Here is a 22,012-nt window from a genome sequence, read left to right on the forward strand (position 1 = left end):
ATATGGAAGATGAAGCTTGTTTCTTTTTTTTATATATATTTTTCTTTCTTTTTCTTGTTCCTTTGATTCGTTAAATATTTCTTTTACACTTTTCATTTCGTGCTTCTTGTTTTATTCTATTTTTGTTCGTTATGTCGTTGACGATTTTCTAGCTACGAAACGAGTTACGAGTACGCTGTTAATGTAAGCTGTTACTATGTATCGTTAAATGCATTGGATTAAATATCTGTCACGTGTACAGCGTTTGTGTGTATTTTTTTTAAACTCGAGTAATAAATTGCCAGATAATATTATAGCAATTGTTAACAGCTTATATTTGATTTCTATGAACGTATATACGTTCCTTACGTGTCGAATCGATTTTCTGGTCAGATGGTATTTGTATTTTGCGGCCGTTTCGCTGTTGACGACCGCGCATCCACCGCAAAACGATCGTGTTCGCAATATACGATCACGATGACAAATCTATTGGTCACCGCTGTTTCGAACGCGAGCGCAACTTTATCAAAGTAACAAATTACTCCATTTACTCGAATTACCGTTAAAAATTTTACAATTTGGTTCTGAATCGCTGACAAAACGTTAACAAAATCAATCATGCGTAGGGATATTTTCAAGCGAGCTGCGAACAAAAAGCTCGTTAAAAGAAGAGAGAAAAGAATACGTAAAACATAATATAATCGTAATATAATTATAAATAATTTTCATTCGCGTGGGTCGTCGTGAAGCCGAGAGAGATTCTCGAGAAAAAAAATTTGTTTTCCACTCTCTAACTCATCAATCCAATTTTTCCAGGAAACGTGGAGGTGATCGAGAATCGCGTGACCGTGTGCAGGGACGCAGTGAAGGGCGCGTGCATGCGACCCCAGTGTAAATATTATCACATACCGGTCGCGTTGCCGCCAGCGCCCTTGATGGCGATCACATCGCCTGCGACGCCCTAGTTACTCCTTCTCGTTTAGCGGATGTGTGTATCACGACGAGGCGAGGAGATAGAACAACCGGCAGACAGATGCAGATGATGGAGCGGACGAGGGAGAGAAAAGTCTTGAGAGAAGATTTGAAGATACTCGACGAGGGATCGAAAGGGAAGAAGAAATGGAAAACGACGAAACGAGGAAAGAAAAAAATAAATAAATAAGAGGAAATGGAAGAGAGATGACAAGAGACAGATAGATAGAGAGAGAAACGGAGAGAAAGATAGTAAAAGGAAGTAAAAGGATAAAAAAAAGGAGGAAAGAACAAGAGAGCTTCTCGTAAAAACGGCCTTGATGATCACATCGAGCAAGATCGAAACAAGGAGAAACAAGAGAGATGCATATGTGTTTCAATGTGTCTTCGTCGTTCTCTTCGTCGTCGTCGTCGTCGTCGTCTTCGGTGACGCAGGAAGGATCGACTCGATTCTATTTCATCCTCCTCTGCGAATCTCCTCCGATACGTAGGTTTTCGTCGAGCTAGATAGAGATCGGGAGAAAAGGCGAGCGTGATCGAACGCGGATCAAAGAGGGAGGGGCGGATCGAAGAAACGAAATTCGTATGGATATCCAGCCAGTATGGCTGATGGAAAGAATGGGTACGAATTTCGTCCCCATTCTTCTTCTCGCCCCCTCCCTCCTCGTGCTATCCCTTGAAGATGAAAAACGCGCATTCGAAAAAGAAAATAAATAAATAAATGAATGAATATATAAATAAATGAAACAAAAAACGAATGACGAAATGAAAAGAAACGCTAAATTCGTTCGTCGTGGATTATGTTTCTCTCTGGCTCCGCCAATTTATTTTCTCCTCCTTGCGCGCATAATGTGTTCGTCCTTCACTTTCGTTGAATCACTTTCGACGGTCAGATGATCGTCGTTTCGCCCGTTTTCGGGAACGTGTTACTCGATAACGGTATTAATTAAACGGATTATCTCTGGTTTAATTAAGATTACTTTGTTCGTTGAATGAGTCGCGAACAAAATTGAGTGCAATATTCGTGATTATGTAGGATGGACGCATCGAGTGGTCGTCGAATTGTCGAAGATCAGCGAGAGAAACGTACACTCGAGTGGCCGACGGTACACGAGGTCTTCCTTGATCCTGTCTTTTCTTTTTTTTTTTTTTTTTCTCTCTAATTCTCTTAACACTTCCACGAAAAAGAGGCAAAACAAGAGTACGAGTACGTCGAAATAATCGAATTTTAGAGAAAATTTTTTCTTTCAAAAAAAATCCATCGAGCTTCAAAGTATTCGTTTAATCGTCTAAAGCTTTTCCATCGAGTTCTGTTTCGCTCGATTTGAGATTCTTTCTCCGTTATTAATCACCACCACTTCTTTTTTGCTTCAATATCTTCCTTTCTTCTTTTTTTTCCCCCCCCTTCAATTATATCCACTTCACCTTCCAATTTCCGGAAACACCCATTTCCGTGGAAAACTTCCATTAACCTCGAGTGTCTTATTCGATTCGTGATTTCTGTGTTCTTCCACGCGATCGCTGATCGGGAATAAATTGAAAAGAATTTACCAGTTCATCGCGAGACACGTTCTCGAGAGAGAGAGAGAGAGAGAAAGAGAGAAACAGGGAATCGCGGTTGATGTTCCATGTAAGATCTTGGTACCATTATGTGTACATATATTATATACTACGTACTATGCATACAGAGGGAAACGTGGTTAGAAGTTATACGATCCCCTGGGAAACCGAGTATATCCCGAGTTGCGGGATCGTAAAATTTCTTCGCGTTCGTGCCAATCGAACGAATTCATATCGTACGAGTATTAGGCTTGTTCGGATCTTTGCAGTGGATCTGATATATCATCGGTTATGGAATAATTTAACTCTTTTGATGTTGCTACCGTTCATTTTATTATCTCTTGCCGAATCGATACCGTTATCGTATCGTATCGAGGAATTCCCCTTTCAAAGCCATTTTCCGACTGTTCAAGTCATTCTTGTTTTGGGGGAAAAAAGGTTAATGATGATTATTGGTTCCTACGAGAAGTGAAAGAGAAAAATATTTATATTATTGTGTATAGTTTTTTAGATAAGTAGTAAGATGTTAAAAAAAAGGAAGAGAGGGAGAGAGAGGGAGAGAAAGGGAGGGAGAGAAAGGGAGGGAGAGAAAGGGAGGGAGAGAAAGAGAGGGAGGGAAAGAGAAAGAGAGAGAGAGAGAGAGAGAGATTTCTAGAAAAGAAGAATTTCTAGAGAATGAACGATTTTTTTTTTAGCATTACAGTATTATTGTTCAATTTTATTAAGATGTAAGATATTCGATTATTTATTTCACAAATTGTTTAATTAATTAATTATTAATTATTAATTGAAAAGATTTCAGAAACTGGAATCTTCAAAAAAAAAAAAAAAAGAAAAAAGAAAAAAATATATATTTGTATATTTTCACCGAGTTAATTTATATACATTTGAATAAAATCAACGATTAATATCAGAAGGGTTGTTCGACCATAAGTCTATCAGCAATCGATTATCTCGACATGACAAAAAAATCTTCAAGGGATGCACTGCGCATTCAAAAGTAAAAACTGACCCCCCAATATAACGAATAACGAAGTTTTTTATACTCGTATATACACTAAATGAAAAATTCACTGATATTTTGTTTCTACATCGATATAATTGCGCGTGTGCACGCACCTGATCACCTGATCGATCGAGCGTACGTGCACACGCGCCAGGAGGCATTGATTTCGCGAAAAATTAAACAGAATAATAATAATAATATATATATATATATATATATAAATATATACATAAGTCGAAGGAGGGAAAACGAACGACGCGAGAGTGAGAGAAAACAGCGAAATATTGATTATAGAACAGGATTCGATCGTAAATGAAACGACGAAACGATACATACATATATATATATTACACATATTATATAAATATATAAATATATACATAAAGAGGGGAAAAAAAAAAGAAAAAAAATAAATATCTCCTTCGAAACGAAGGAACGAAGCCTTACAACGTGGTTTCCGGCGACTCTCCAATTTCGAGATGAATTTTTAATCGATATTTTTTTTTTCTCTTCTTTTTTTTTTTTATTACTTTTACGTTCTCTCTCCATTCCGCGAAAGGAAACGCCGAAAATCAATACACTCTTAGGCGAGTAAACGCTATTTAAGTACTAACTAATTACGACAAATGTATATGACAAATATATATGAGAAAAATTATATTTAATTAAAGAAGTAATGGAATTTTTTAGAGGAAGGATGTGCGTGCTAGATCAAAGCAGATCAAAAGGGGAAAAAAAGAGATAGAAAGAAAAAAAGAGGAGAAAGAGAACAGAAGATAGATAGAAAGAAGGATAGTTAGAGAGAAATAGAGAAAGAGAGAGATTTAATACGAATGATGGCACGAAAAGGTGACACGAAAAACAAATCGTTTTATATATTGATCGCTGCTCGTGAAACGAATCCAATGTAAAAAAAATTCTATTTCATCATTATATTTCTTTCGATCACGTGCTCTGTTTCCAAGTAGTTGTTTCTTTATAGGCGATAAGTTTCGTGAAATATGTATTTTATGATTGATCGCGATTAATAACGAACGATCGATCGTTCGATCGATTTGAATTTCCCGCGTGCCGCGCGAAGGACCCACCGTCGGTAACAAAGTCTTTCGTCGTTCTTACACGTTTTTACACTTTGTCGAAGCTCCTTCGCCCCCCGTCTTTATATTTCATGTTATTAACTATATTAATATTCGTTTTTATTTTATATATATATATAAATATTATATATATATATATATATATAAAATACAATTTATATAAATAGATAAATAGATAGATAGGAATGTTAATCGATATATCCTACCGTACTAGTATTTAAATCCTCCCCGTATCCCCTCTTTTATGAATTTTATTTCAACGTTATTTTATTATAATCGTTTTTAATCATTTCCTTTTTTTTCTTCCCCTCTCCCCCCTCTTCCCTCCGGTTACGTTTAACAATGAAGAGATGAAAGTAAAAAATTACAGTGCAATCGACGCGTGATGAAAACGTAGCAGCGACAGAATCATACGTAAATACAAAAAAAGGGGGAAAAAGCAAAAAAGTATTATATCGCGATGCGTTATAGTCGTTTCTACCAGGGATTAAGTTGAAACAAAAAAAAAAAAAAAAAAAAAAAAGGGAAGAAAGAAAAAAGAGAGAAAGGAGGAAAAGTGAGAAAAAAGTGAATCGAGAGATTAAAAGTATTTCAATTTGAATGAAGAGTATTTCAATTTTTTTCGATTACTTTGTTTCAATTTGCAAAGTTTTTGTTTTTCGAAGAATTTTTTTTTTTTTTCATTCGCGTTACTTTTTTCCATGTTTATTATTATTAAGGTTATTAAGATTATTACTATTATATTATTATTATTATTATTATTATTATTATTATTATTATTATATTATTACATTATTATTGTAATAATTATTATTACCTAATTATTACCTAATTATTATTATTATATTATTAATGTTATTATTATTACTTGACTATTTTTCTTGTTGTTAATTTTTTTTCTTAAGTTCGGTTACATTTTTAGAGAGAAAACAAAATAAAAAAACAAAAAAAAAAGAACATGACCGTCCAGGAAAGGCTTTCACCTACTTTCCCGACCAAGCCGTTCAAAGAGCGAATCAGTTCATTGATCCTCCCCATCCCGCTCTCCCTCCTTCCCCCTCCCTCTCCCGGGATTTAAGATTGCAAACGAGAAAACGCGTTGTTGAGCTAGTCATTATTCAAGATGGGCCAGGGTCCTTTGCGCGCTCTCTTCACTTGTCTATACACGCGAATAAACATATATATATATATATACACACACACACATACACATACACATTCATACAAATATATAAGCAGCCGACATGCACGATTTCACGAAGACAATGAAAGCCCAATCATACAGCGAGACAGCCGCGTCGTTTGTTTTTTCTAAGACGATTTTTTTCTAAAAAATTGATCAGCTTTATGGAAAACGGCACTATTTATCATGTAAAAATCTATTTGAAAGACTCTAATTTATATATATTATATACTTTAGAAATTTTTTTTTCTATCAAAATTGTTATATCATTAATATATAATTATTATTAAGAGTTATATATATTTGAGAAAAGAAATGAATTTTGAGAGATAAGTTAATTAGTTTTTAATGGCCTAGGAGTCGCCATTTAAAGATCAACCGCCATTTCATTATCATCGTCTTTTTATTATATTTAAGATATATTGAAAAAAGAAAAAGAAAAAAAAAAAAAAAGAAAAAAGGGAAAAAAGAAAATGGAACTGAAATCTTTTTCCAGAAAGCTCGTCAATTATATTTCACGTATTCTTTTTCTAAATTTGTTAACATTATGTTTTTTTCTATCTTAATTAATTAATTAACCGCTACAACTCGAGAGACGGAATATTAGCGTTAATTATTTAAACGGATATAGGTGTAACAAATTAACTCTTAACTGACAGGATATAAGTGTATTATAAATAAAATATAGGTTATTAAAAATAATTATTATTGAATACAAAAAGTGAAAAACGCAAAAAATATCGAACGAGCGATTAAAACGATTAAACAAGTATAAATGTTCCTGTACAGCATTTAAGAATCAAAGGACACATAACACGTACACGTACATAAGAAAAAAAAAAAGAAAGAAGAAGAAGAAAAAGAAAAAGAGAAAGATAAAAGAGAAGTTAAAAGATACAATGGTAGTGCTCGACGAATATATATGAGCATTGGAAATAAAATTGAAAGAAACGAAAATGAAAGAGGAAATTTAATCGAAATATAAATATATATTATATATAAATATGTATACACATACACACAGACAGTTTTTTCGTTTTTCCTTTCTTTTCTTTCTTTCTTTTTTTCGTTCATTCTTCCCTTACCTTTTCTTTCTCGTTACGTTTCTTACGTCATTGTTGGTATTAGAGGGGAAAGATTCGACACTTGTAAATTACTCGTGTATATAGGGATAAAAACGTTATTTCGAGAGCAGTAAAGATGTATACACGTCTTTTTTTTTTCTTTAGAAAAGATCGTTAGAATGATACGCCTACGAACGTGATACGTGATTTTTCTATATTTATCCTTTCTTTTTTTAAACACGTTTTATTTTTTTGAAAATCATAAAATCATTTTTCTCTATTAGAATTATAATTCGTGTATAGAAACAATCATAATTAGTGGGAAAAATTTTTCATGAACTGAGAAACAAGGAAAGAAGTTCATATAAATATATATTTCATTTGACTTTGTTCGCGAGATACAACAAGTTTTTTGATGACAAACAAAATGACAATCCGTCATTTTGTTTCTGATTATCTTCAAAAAAGATAAATAAATCGGTTATCTTTTCAAATCAATTGTTTTAAACTAGAATATAATAAATTTATTTTGAATTATAATATTTTAAAATTTCGAACAAATTTTGAAGAATGGATAAAATCTAATTTTTCTTCTCATTTATTATTCATATTTTTATTCGTAGATCACAGAAATACAATGAACAAAATAAATAACAAATTTAAAAAATTATTCAAAACTTATTACATTTCGTAAACGAGATAAAATAAGATACATTTTTATATCTATCTTTTTTAGACTTACTATATTTTTTAAACATATTTCCTATTTATTACGGGACATATTCTGTACAATGAAATTATTGTAATCTTGATTAATTTTTTTTTTTTTTTACTCCCCAAACGAATATCAATTTTCATTTAGGATTTTGAGATACGCCATCTTGTTTCCTTTTTTCGCGCAGAAACGTTCGATAGACGAATGAAAGGAAATTGAATAGAATAGACGGACGAGTTCCTTCGTGCCCGCATCTAGAATATGTACATACATATAGAGTTTAGATAACGAGAAAAAAAAATAATGATAACGAAATACGTGAGTTGTATGTATAAAAAAAACTATAAGTACAATAATTAAACGAATGTCCATAATTAAAAAGGTGGTTCACTAGCGTCGTATGAATATAGGGTGACGAGACGTTTTTCAATTGTGATCCTAATATCGGGTATAGAGGCGAGTCTTTTCGAATAATTTTCCCGATTCACGTGAAATTCGATGCCTCTGCTTCGAACGCGGGCCAAACCAAAACATTTCTCACGAAATAAATAATTCTCGAATAGGGGAAACGTTATTATATTACATAATACAATTCGTCCCTACAGCTGCCATTCCTTTTTGCAAATTGGAATTTTACGTTTCACTCGTTTTAATTTCATCCATCATGCATCCACTATGCACGAAAAATAAATAAATGAATAAATAGAAATAATAAAAGTAAAGGTTTGCCCGCCTCTCGAAGCGAAGAATAGAGATTATTACAGAAGGAAAAGAAGAAAGAAAGAAAAAAGCAAAAACCACGATTAAAAATTCCCATTCCAAGACTTAGCGTCGATCAACGAATATTTTTTCGATTTTTCTTTTTCTCGAATCGGTCACGGCATTAAAAATTTCGAAAAAAAAAAAGAAGAAACTGAGGATAGAATAAGGAAATAACTAATGAATTAATAAACTGAGGATAAACGATGCGGAAAAAAGAAAAAAGCCGTCTTTCCCTTCGATACCAAACGTTCTTAGTAATAAATACACCAAGAGTATTAGTGTTAATAACGGATAGTGCAGAAAAAAAAACGCCAGTAACGAGAGGAGAAAGAGAAACGGAAGGAATAGAAACGAAAAGTGCTAACTACTCTACCGCTTAGAGTAATAACGATTAAGATCGTTCTAGATATGTCAAAATGATTAAAAGAAAAAAAAAAGTAATTAATTAACGATAAAAAAAATCAACATATGTGTATATACGTATATAGGAATATAAGAGGATATACAAGATGAAGAAAGAGAAATAAAGAGGAATAAATACGATGAATTAAAAAAAGAAATTAAGAGAGCGAGAAAGTCAACGAAGAAAAAAAAAGAAATAAATAGATAAAAAGATGAAAAAGTGAAAAATAAAAAAAAAAAAGGAAAAAGAAGAAAAGGGATGAGATACGATGAGAAAAAATTCACAACGGAGTTTCAAGCTTCCCAACTTGAGTCAAGGGTTTTAGCTGCTGCAGCAAGCAATCAATCACAAAGCGATAACATTAAACAATTAAATTATATTCGTATTAAAAATAATAATAATAATAATAATAATAATAATAATAATAATAATAATAATAATACTAACGCAAAGAATCTGCTCGCGCTGAATGCTGTGTCGCCAGAGGCAACACAACGATTCTTTTATTATCTATATCCAGTAGAGATCGATGATTTGTCCAACGTTTTGCCCGGCGATGACGGGCTCATAGGACGATTTGTATACGCTGTCGCTTTAAATGAAACAAAGAATGCTGTTTCGCGTGGCTAACGAATATACCCTGGTTCGCATCGGTAACGTGATTGTCGAGCAACTGTGAACCGCGTTATATTTTAATAATCGATATTCTTCTTTTTACATACGAATGAAATTTATTCATTTATCTGAATGCAAATTATTATTAACAGATTGTTTAGGATTATTTTAGGATTAAAGAAAAAAACAAATTGTCGAATCGTCTGATCAATTATATCTCAATTTGCGCGAAGTTTTTAATTTAATTTGAACGTTGATTTTTTTTTTTTATTTAGATTAACGTTTCGAATCATGCAATTTATTCAATTTGCATTAATCGTATATATTTCATAACTTCATTTAGATCGTTATTTTTTCGCGAAACTTTCTTTCGATCCTTTTTCACAAACGTAATTTTCTTCACTTCTCGAACAAATTATCACCCGTTTTGTTTAATAATCGGGAAATCGGGCATCCACAGTTGCTCGTCTCCCATCGCGTCCCACCATTCAATTAGCTGCTGCAACATATCGCTCGCGTGTACCCACCTATTTAGCTTCTTGCGCGCATTTTTGACTCTGCCGAGAAAACCAACGAACCAGATATCCAATAAACAATAGAGAGCAACAACAATAACAACAACAAGGAGCCGAAGGAAGCGAAAAACCGATTCTCGAATGAAGAAGGATAACGATGATGATGATAATGATAATGGCAAGAATGAGCGGCAAGAAACGACCGAGAGGAAATGGAAAGATTCAATGGCGTGGACGAGAGAGAGAGAGAAAAGGACCCTCTGCAGAGAAATGGAAAACAGCGAACAGAAATGGCGAAAAAAATTCGAAACGCGTGCGAATCCGGGAATTCGTACGGATATTTTCGCCGCGCGTTTAATCGGATTGTCTACCGTCGACTGGACTACCGTCGCCATCCCAATCCGAAATTGTCGACACGGACGTCCGTCCGATCGGATTTGCCGTCGGATAACCCGTCCACGGCTCGTGGAACGCGAATGGAGTATCATTGCCATTAGCCCGTATCGAGAAGTGGATTGCCGATTGAAAAGGAATCCGTGGAAAAATAATGGAGAGAGAAAGAGAGAGAGAGAGAGAGAAGGCGTATGGGTCGGTCGATAGAACGTATACACACGGATATATCGAGTGAATAGAAAGAGAGAAAGAGAGAAAGAGAAAAAGTATAAAATCAGATAAGTAGAAGGTAAAGCGAGAAAGAGAAAGAGAGTAAACAAACGATATACATACCGAAAATATAATACATACTACAGACCGTCCACATCAAGGGCAAGCTTGTCCGTTAATAGACGAGAACGAAGGAGGGATGGAGCAACACTCGAGGGGAATTTTGTTCTAACCGCTAATAGACGGAGTATAAGGAGACATCGCATGACGGGCTTTAGTTCTATGTGGATTCGAACGTGCACATAGAGGATGCGCGTTCAATCCATAGTTAATACGAGAAAGGAATAAAAATAGCGTCGCGCGTACACGCTTCTCGAGTACATTAGAGTAAATTAAATATAGATGGTAGATTACAGAACGAAGAATATATATATATATATATATACATATATATACATATAATGATGATATATTTTTGACTTTTATTCTATACGGTAAGCGGGCTAATTACGAAATATGTAAATTAACTTATCCCTAGGAAGACATAACCGGAGGAACAGGTGGATCTCTGGATGAAAAAGTCACAGTTTTTTTTTTTTTTTGGCAAAGTTTCAATCCATGATATTTGATAACCGTTGACGCAAAGAGGGAAATTGTGCGAGGAAAGGGAAAGAGGAAACAAAAGCGTTGAATTGAAAAAAAAAGAAAAGAAAACGATTGTTGGAAAAGGAAGAAGGAATAATAGTGGAGAGAGAAAATGAAATACTTATGCTTGACATAAATGGGTGTTTGTTTTACTCGACGGGGAATGGAAAACGATGAAATCCATATTTCTCTGCAGAGGTGAAAGGTGTTGTTTCTTCAACCTGTAATATTGTCGTTTGCGCAAGAGCGGATTGTTTCCCAGGAGGATGGATGGAAAGATCCAGACGAATGGAATGGAAGAGAAGACGAACGTACGGTGTTGAACGCGATTCATGAAATGTATCAAGGATGGAAATAAATTTGAATTTTTTTACAAGTTATACACTTGTAAAACGTACATATTACAAATATACATAGATATACAAACACATGCATACACGTTCGAACAGTCATATCTCGTACCTACACGCGATATATTACAATATATATAAAAATATCGATGTATGATTCTTCGAGAGAATTCAAGTTCCTTTTTTGTTTGGAATATCCGTTTATCATCCTGAAATGGATAATTTTCTTCTCAGATTGTTTAAAAAAAGAAAAAGAAAAAAATGAAAAAGATGAGATTGTTTACTGAAAAGATACCTCGATTCGATTTTTAATAATGTAGCAGAGAGAAGATTGTTCAAACACATGCACGCACACATACATATAGAAATACACACATGCCGTGTTTTCAAACTTGGAATTTCTAGATAAACGAGCAACTAGCAGAACAAAACAGAATAATAGGAATAATAAAAAAAAAATAAAGAATAAAACGATAAAACGCGTTCGACATTGGTAGCCTCGATGTTTAAACAAAGAGATAGAATGGGAGTGAATGAGAAGAAGATGAAGAAAAAGAAGAATAAGAAGAAAAAAGTGAAAAAAAAACACGTAACGACGAATTAACTAACTTTTTCTCGAGAATTAAGCTAACGAATGAATTAAATAGTATTTTTCGAGTTTAGAATTATATTAAACGGGAAACGATTAAATAATTAAATAAATAAAGTCGTAGTGGTTAAAAAAACATCATAGATTACACAGATTCTTAGCTGGTAGTGGACGAAGCGAAAAAAAAAAAAAGAAACTTTTACCGGTTCGATTAATTGCATGTTAGTTGTATTCCAGCCTAAACGCCCTAGTAAAGCTTCTCATTAGTGTGTCGATTTTAGAAAATGAAAGACTTTTTGAAATCCGTCGCGGCCGCCCGCCGTTTCTCCTTTACGAACACGGACGACGAGCAAAACATAAGATAAACATAAGAGGAAATGAGATTAATTAGGGAAATACGTATAGAAACGTCTATCCTTTTGATTGACCGACAACTCTGTCCATTTTTTCTATCGTACAACGAAACGGGAAATCCTCCAACCGCATACAAACAATCTCCGCCAAGGTAGACGACGAACTCTTACGTCCGCTTTCGTTCTTTCCCTTCTTTCCGCCATTTTCTTCTTTCCTCCGAATCTTCTCTCCCCTCCCCCCTCCTCTCTCTTTGCTTCCTCCTTAACCAAACTCCCCTACCTCCTCGCTCACACCACTTCGGTTACATCACTCCTTCACGTCCTTCAATTTTTTTCTTGAAATGAAAAAACCGCGACGAGAGCGGAGACGATATTCGATCTCACGCCCAAGTAACCGTTTAGTGTCTAAATATAAAACGTAAAAAAACTATTAACAAGGAAAAAAGTACTCTCTAAATAACGAGCGAGCAAACAAAATAAAAAAAAAGAAGTAAATAAATAAATAAATAAACGCTAAATAATTACATTTACTTAAAGGTAAAACATGATTTTAGATAACGTAGACGTATTTAAAAGAGGAATAAATGAAATAAATCGAAGGAATAAACGAAAAAAAAAATAAATAAATAAAGATGAAATAAACGATGGAAAAACGAGGTTAGAAGATGAAGAAGAAGAAGAAAGAAAGAAGAACATAGTTAGCTTCCTTTAACATAGTTTCCTCGTCAACAGACCACAGAGGGCCAGAGGCACGCGCGCGCGCGCACCGCGAGAAACAGCCATCTTCCATTCTTTGCTCTCCGGTGCAGGATCTTCTACAGACGAATATACATACATATATATACATATATGTATGTATATATATATGTATATATATACCTTGTCTTGAACGAGAAAAAGTGAGAAAAAACAACAAGAAACAAAGAGAGAAGAAACAGGAAAAAAAACACACACGCAATTGTGCCGTTTTTTCAACAAACTAAAAAGATTGCAGAAAGAGACGTCCATTTGAGAAATATTTCGAAGAGCGATACAAAGAAAATAAAAATAAAAAAATACGGATACCCTCTCGTACATCTGGTCCCCATCATACCCCACCCTTGCCCAGAAACACACATTTCTTGATCTTCGTTACGACTAAAAGGAAAAAAAGGAAAAAGGAAAACAAGGAAAAAAAGAATATCGAACCCTCGTTCGTCGAAGTGAACGCAAACTATTAAAGTTCTAACCCCCCGCTTCTTCTGTGCTAGCGACTTAGACAAAGAGGACGTTGAATAATTATCATTTAATAATTAATCACCCGTGAATCTTATTCGAGGGAAATGAGGAAAAAACGAGAAAGAGAAACTGGTATTCAAGTTGTTCAAGTGGAAATCTTGTAAACCTTATTACATCGAGCCTTTTGTACATCGTCCATTTGAAACGCCGTGTCGAAAGGAGGCTTGGAATCGCTCGCTCCACTCTTTCGGCGGGAAATTTTAAAAAATGATCACGACGCACTGCTCTTTCGACGCAGTTCCTTCGACTCGGTGAAAGCGTTTCAAGCGATTACGTGTTTTCATGTTTGACGCGACGCTTCGTGGATATAGGATGGCCAACTCTAGGATAGATAGATAGAACACGTGTCATCGCAACATACAGATCGTCTAATCGATTATAATCCTGAACGAATTAGGTGAACGAACGCGCACAACGATTTATTCGAAACAAACGTCAAAACGAGTGCTCGTGTTTTCCCTTGCTTCACGTGTGAGCTTCTGCGCCTATTGCGAAAACGCTTCTCTAGACTTTTTCTGATCTGACGTGTATACATAAAGGGACACACACACACATATATATATATATACACATAATAATACACATATTACACATACACATACGTATTATTACACACGTCTAAACACACAGATACGCGAGTTATTATATCGTGGTAGAAATCGTGTTAGTTAGATGTTCTTGGTCATTTATACGTATGCAAACGCGCACGCCTGAGCTACGCTACAATTAGACGATGGTCATTATTAATATATCTATATCTATATGTAGTATGTAATATTAATCGCCCACAATGTTTGTATACTATTAGAGATAGATAGCCGCTTAGAAAGTTGCACGGTGTCACTTTTTGCTGATCGCTAGTTTCGAATGCCCTCCCCCCCCCGTTCCGCGTCGAGGCCCCACTTTATCGTTGCTGTCTTAAAAAACACGTTCTTCGATATCGATCCCCCAAATTACTCGAAATTCGCGTTAGAAAGTTCGAAATATCGGCTTATACTTCGTCGTTAGGGATTTTTAACACGTTGACTCGAGGTTATTCGGTATTTGTGATAATTACACAGTGATAATTAGATGATTCGGTGGGAAAATCGTTCAAACTTATCGAATATGTAGATACTTTTGGCAAAATTAATTTTAATTTTAATTTTCTTCTCGAAAAAGATATCGAAAATTTTTTTTTCTTTTTTTCGAGTCTTTCAATTGTATATTTATATTTGTTAGATTTTAAACTAGTTCTAAAAAATTTAATAAATAAATAAGTAAAATTATTTTCACCCTACCGCGAAGAAAATATTAAATCTTTGTATCGTCATGGTGGCTTCGATCTCTATAGAGTCAACACGTTAAAAAAATTATTAATACGATCAGTAAAAGTTTTTCTTTTATTCTTGATAGACAATGATAGATTCTTCGCATCGATAGTTCCAGATACACAGTTCTAGTTACTAAGCGTTCTCCTCTTAAAATGAAACTAAAAACACACGACTACGCAGACGCTCGCAGCGCAATCTGATGAATAGGTTCCTAGTTGGTAAAGTGTTCCTCGTGCGAAAAATTCAAAAATTCAAATTCAATTCAATAGGCCACAGCTTTTTTTCTCTTTATAAGCAGATCGATTTTATTTAGATTCCGATTCGAAGATATTTCAATTTCAGTTCAACCGGTCACCGATCAGACCAGGTGGAAAAATACGGTGAAATCAGAAAAAGATTACGCCGATATATTGTGAACGTTTTTAACTCGACAACGATGCTCGATGGGTGCTCGACTCGCATCATTTAAAAAAAAAAAAAAAAAAACTTTCGTTCGAACACTTTTTCTCCGAGTGTTCCAATGTCGGCCATATTGAACGTATTAGTGTTCCATTCATTTTTCGCGGTGTCTACGGCAAAAAAAGAAAAAAAAAAAAGAAAAAAAAATATAAAATGATAACAAAATGCCTGTATAGCCTCGAATGAAACAGAATTAATCCGGTGTTACTTATACCTCTACTTGTTGTAATATCTCGAGACAATTGCTTGGTTTCCTCTCTGTCCTTTACTCCCCCGAAACCTCTGTCACGTCCTTCCGACGTAATTAAGAAACACGGTCGCCCCCCTTGACTACAAGTTTTCTAAAAAAAAAAAGTAAGAAAAAAATACGAATAAAAAAATAAGAAAATGGAAAATAGAAAAGAATGAAAGAGTAGAAAAAAAAGTTTTTCGATAGTGGAAGGATGAATAAATCGAAGATGGAAAATTGACGAACGAACGGAAAGTAAAAAAAAAAAATTCAAAATTTCGAAATCGATTCTATTAGGCATCCGCGACGATTCTATCGATAAAAAAGAGAAGAAGAAAAAAACGAGCAATGCGAAAGGAAGAAAATGAAAAACAAAACGAAACGAAAATTATTACGTAATATAATATATATATAAATATATATACTTTTAAGGTAATGAATTTATAAAGGTATTTACAGTTTACGAATAAACGAAAACGAAAAAAAAAAAAATAAAAGGAGAATCTTCTGTGGCAGCATAATAAAACGGAAAATAAAAAAAATTTACTAGTTCGACAACTTAAAACTAACCGTACGTTGGAGACGAGACCGAAGGATTCTTCGTCGAACGGTTCCATGATATTTCGTGGAGAATCCTTCGGAGCTGCGCGTCTATTGACAGTGATGTAACTATTAACATGTAATCCCTTAACGTTATATTTTTCCGGTGGTAGCTTGAGAATTCGTGCCAAAAAGCGTTTATTCAAGAGAAAACAAAAAAATATAATCAAAACGTATTAAAAAAAAGTATTCGTTTCATCCTCAAAAAACACTCATTTAACGAAATAACGAAACAAAAAATACACGAATGATACGAACGTTTGCTTTGTATTCGATGGTTATTTTTGACCTAATCGATTTCGCAATCGGTAATAATATTGATTAAATAAACGAAAATTAGATAAAATTTGGATCTACTGGCGTAGGTCATTTTTGACCCAATCATCGCGTATCGTGGTTTATAGACCAACGAAAGAAGCAAATAAACGGTTTTGGCACGAGCTCGATAGCTACACTAATCACCGGCAGTTTGTGATATATTTAGTAAAACAAATTTAAAAAAAAAATGGTTGTTATTCAAATTAAAAATGAAAAAAGAAAAAAAAAGCGAGGAGAAATGAGAGAAAAGAGAAAAGCGCCTAGCGGTTTTACATCCACACAACACACACCAAATGGATTTAGTGACACGCGCGTACTGCTGAGAGAAGCAAGACACAAATGGTTCCACGGTGAAGATGAATCTTCTAGGGCATTCCGTGATAGCGAACGGCCAGAACGATCGAGATTCGATAACTCGACGGCCGTGTTGGGGGACCGTGTTGGCTCGAATCGATCGTTCCCGTCCTGTTCCACTGTGATTCGTTGATTCACGCGAAACGAATTTTTCTAAACGAAAAATGTTCAAGCGCCGTTTGTATCGTATCGAGACTTAGCCATGAAAAATAATAATAATAATAATTTTATACGACCGTATACATGCATATATACACATACAGAGGACACACATGACACACATGTCACCGGAGACACGTTAAATATGCAACTCTGGGAAAACGAATAATAAGCGAGATTTCTCTCTATTTTGCCCTCTCAGCAGCATCGTCGTCGTCTTCGGATTATGAACTAATTGTAAATTTTAGGTATTACCGCGCATAATAATAGAAGAAAAAAGAGAGAGAGAGAGAAAGAAAGAGAGAAAACGAAAATGATTTGCGCGAGAGAACGAGCGTGAGAGAGAGAGAGAGAGAGAGAACGAGAGAAAGAGCGAGCGAGCGAGAGAGAGAGAGAGAGAGAGCGCAAGCGAAAGAGCGAGAGAGAGATAAAAATGCGATAAGTAAGAAAAAAGCGAGGCGTTACTATCGTGGAGGAGAGGAGGAATAAGAAGAGTAACAAAACAACAAAAAAAATATTAATATGATAATACACATAACAACATACACTATATATTGTAATATTATTTTTCGAACATAGTAATGTAATGTAGAATATAATATATATATTATATTATATATTATATATATTATATATATAATATGATATTGTAACTGATCATTTCGTATAGCGCCAACGGCCGAACGAAGTGTTTGGAGATTAAGACAGGTGAAACAAAAAACTTTAAAAAAAAAAACGAAAAAAAAAAAGAAATTAATTAAGGTGGGCCAGAAGCGTCGGCGAGCCGAGTGGCGCGGGGTCACGGCACATATTTTTACCAAGGTTTTTCGAGTATATTCAGTCCCCCTTCGATTCCTAATATAAACGAGAACTTTAAAAATAAAAAAAATAATAAAAAAAGAATGGTCACGTACCCGTGCGCCACTATCGCTTCCGTGCCGATTTTCTTAGCTTGCAGCCGTTGATCGGTCGTCGAACGGTTTACATTCGCGTCATGATCTCGTTGTGTTCAAGAATGTATCATGTTTACAGGAAAAAAGATGATAAATGAAAGAGATGGAAACAAGAGAGTGAAACGAAGGCGTTGCAAAAAGATACGTCGTAACAAGTGAATTAATGAATTGTAAAATTAGTAACGCGACGAATACAGAGGTAATCGCGTGGTGAACGATATTTCGGAAGTTCGATCCTCGCGCGTTGTTTCATGTCGCTGAGACTTTGAATGTTGTTAATCGCCTAACAGAGAAAGAAAAAGAGAGCAAATATTTGTAAGTAGAATGGTTAAAAGAGAGAAAAAGAGAGAGAGAGAGAAAGAAAAAGAATGAGAAAGAGTGGTGAGAGAAGGACAATCCTCGTTGTTCCAAATCGCGAACGTTCGGCGACCGAGCTACGACATATTTTCAATTGGTCGAATCGGAGAATAAAACGAAGGAGAGACGTAGATGATGCTGTAATGATATTAATGTCGACTATCGTCGATCGGTAATGAAGGGATCTAAGATATCCCATGTACGGCTATCGTCCCCTTCGAATTTCATTCTTCGATCTCGACATTTGCGTATCCTAATTTTTCAATGTCCATGAGAGGACGAAGAGTCGAGCAGAAGCGTGTACAGTGGGGGTGGTTGGTTACTATAATATGAATAAAAAAAGAAAGAGAAAAGGAAAATCAATTTCCTGGTCCCAAATTTCCTTACCGCTCTCCTTGAGAGAGAAAGAAAGAAAGAGATAGTAAAAAATATCTCTTAATAATATCCTAATATCCTCTCTTTCCTATTTTTAATGCCCACTTACTCACATACTTTTAAAATGTCGGCCCAAAATAAGAACAGACGACAAAAAGAAAAAGAAATAAAGAGAATACAAAGAAGGATAAAATAAAAGAGTTTTAAAAAAGTGAGAGAGAAAGAGTTAGAGAGTGAAAGCGAATGAAAGAGAGAGAGAGAGAGAGAAAGAGAAGATAAAAATAATATTAAAAAAAATAAATGATGCGTTTTTTTCTAATCTTCGCATCAAGTTGTTTCATATTCAACGATAACTTTTGTAATACGTGAAATTATTAATGCTAAGTTGTATTTTAATCGAATGCACTTATGCTTCAAATATACAATATATATGTGTATACATGTATACATATATATATATATTATATTATTATTGGCCATCAAAACAAATCGAACGAGCGAACGAGCGAGCGAGAGAGATAGAATGATTAGAAAGAAAGGAAGAGTAAGAGAGGGGGAATGAGAGAAAATTCCATCTCGTCGAATACAGTTTTTTGCGATAAATATAAATTACTAATATAAAATAGTAAATCATTTTTAATATTATGTGTTTCTTTTTCATTTTTGTTCTTTTTCCGTTTTGTTTTTTCTATACAATTGTTACATATATATGTATATATGTTTTATTATACGAATATGCTGGCATGTTGAACTTGTGGATGAGGAATCAAGAACTGGATTAATTATCTATTTTTTGCGAGGCACAATCTGCTCGTGACGGATTTGTAGCGAGATATCTTTCATTCTCGAGTTAATTTCTTACGTGATAATCCATTATTGTTTTATTGTTTTAAAAATAAATGATAAATAAGATAAATTGTTACAATGAAAGAATGAAACGAAAGAAAGAAGAGAAATTTAGAAATTTATTCATTTTGTTTCGTTAATTTTTAATATTGTATTCAACGAGAATAAAAATAAAATTGAAAGAAAAAAAAGAAGAGTAAAAAAGAAACAAAGAAGAAAATGAAATATTCTACATGTGGCGCTACCAAAATCGATAAAAGTGTTAGGTCTCAGCGTTACAATTCTCATGAAGAGATAAAACGGATACGAGCAGCTTGCGCGTCACTTTTAATAGAGAGAGAAGAAAATTAAGAAAGAAAAAGATGAAAGAGAAAACTGTATGGACTAGAGGAAAAAAAAATTAACATTGTGATGTTTATTAATCAAATATGTCAAAAGAGAAAAAAGTAAAAAAAAAAAGAGAGAGAAGGCCCACTGGTTGAGGCCCGACATTTCTGAGTACATTATAAATAATAAACATTATGTAAAATTTATAACATACTTTTTCTTTTTCCTTATATGTAATAATTATCTAGATTATTGAACAATATTGAAAAGTAAAATTCTGAAAAAATAAAATTTTTTTCTATTTTTAATTTATTTTCTAAATATATACAGAACATATTATATTTTGTATATAAGTTGTATATCTTAGAAATATATTTTGAAGCCGAGAATATAATATTTAAATTTTTTAGATTAAAAATTAGAACATAATGAAAAAAGAAAATTGATGAAAGTGTGTTCAATTTATCCATATGATTAAAGCCAATGTCTATGATTAAAGTCTATGATTAAAGCCAAGAGAAAGGATAGAGAAGAAGAACAAATACTGAGAAAAGGATAAAGATAGAATAAAAATTCGGAAATCAGCACCATCTATAGAGTGCCACAAATAAAACAGAATAAGCAAGGATAACAAATAGTAGAAAAAGGATAGATATAGAATAAGAATTCACAATCAGCGCCATCTCTTGAATATTTACTTTACTTTGTTTTTGAAAAAATATATTTAATAGCACTCAAGAGATGGTGCTGGCAATTAATTCTTACCATATCTTTTACCTATTCTTTGCTCTCTTTGACAATATTTATGTTTTATTTGTAGCACTCTAGAGATGGTGCTGATTGTACAATTTTTATTCTATCTTTATCCTTTTTCCACTATTTCATCTTCTTGTTTATCTTTGCTCTGCAAACTTTATATATTTAAAAGATGCATAAATTTCCAATATTTAATCATTTTATCATCTTTTTCATCAAATCTACTGATTAAAAATTTTAATAGAGCTTATTTGATTCATTTTATATTTTTATATATAATGTAGGATATAAAATTTTAATTAAATTTTAGTTCTATCTTGTCTAGTTAGTATGTCTGATCAATAGAACTATTCTACTTATTAGGATTGTCCTATATTTTCAAAGATATTTTCAAATATCTTATTAAAGAATATATAAATCAATTGATTTTAAATTTCATATATTTATAAGTGTCACATATTTTTACTTATTTTTTATTTAATTAATTAGAATTATTTTAAAATTAATTTTAATTAATGTATTAAATATATTGAAATTTAGTTAGAAATATTAAAACTTTTTGTTATTTAATTAGGATTATTATTTATCATTTTAAAATAACAATTAACAATGAATAATTTTTATGTACTTTTCTTAATTATTGCATTTTAATCAAACGAAAATATTATTTGTTTATAATATTTTATTTTTTTAGTATTTGTTTTAATTTCAAATTTTTCTCTTTGATTTTAAGTTTCCCGGAATTTGCATTTTTAATAACGAGAACATACACATTGGTAAAATAGGCATATTAATCGCATTTCCCAGCAAGTTCTAGCACACTGCATCTATAGACTATGTATGCAACAGTCGCGATTGGCGCAACAATCGAAATGCACTTGCTTTAACCAATCGGATATGATTTTACTTGTGGATGAGACTACGATCCGTTCCAATGCTGTTCACCTCATGCACGCGATTTCGTGGCGGTAATGCATTGATAAGATGCGATTGCGCATTGCCGGAAGCTATTTGGCGTCCATCATGTTTCCATGGGTATTTCGCATGAAGTTAGCCTCAGTTTTGACCGCCTATCAAAGTTAATAATTCATTTAACTTAAATTACTAAGGAAAATTTTTGAAGATTAAAAATATTTCAAATAATATATGTATATTACGTAAATATATTATGTATATATAACGTAAATAATAAATATTATTTAATATATTAGTTTAGTATTTTTAAATAATACTTGCTTATGGAAATATTTAAGATTTATGATATATTTATTTCAAAT

The 22,012-nt window shown here is 33.4% G+C and overlaps 1 protein-coding gene across 5 annotated transcripts in view; it reads left to right on the plus strand.

The window, feature by feature from the left end:
* LOC107992839 (protein muscleblind) overlaps positions 1–18,784 on the plus strand; it is a 455,871-nt gene extending 437,087 nt beyond the window's left edge. For 4 of the 5 annotated variants that reach the window (XR_009832635.1, XR_009832664.1, XR_009832642.1 and 1 more), the window contains one exon: positions 796–860. Coding sequence is in view for 1 of the 5 variants with exons in the window: in XM_062085084.1 (XP_061941068.1) it covers positions 796–944 (149 nt within the window). In the remaining 4 variants the exon portion in view is untranslated. Of the gene's footprint in view, positions 1–795 lie in introns of all 5 variants that reach the window. The other variant, XM_062085084.1, reaches the window with a different exon arrangement.
* Positions 18,785–22,012: the final 3,228 nt, after the last annotated feature.

This window comes from Apis cerana, linkage group LG1 (genome assembly GCF_029169275.1).
Source record: "Apis cerana isolate GH-2021 linkage group LG1, AcerK_1.0, whole genome shotgun sequence".
Classification (NCBI taxonomy): Eukaryota; Metazoa; Arthropoda; class Insecta; order Hymenoptera; family Apidae; genus Apis; species Apis cerana.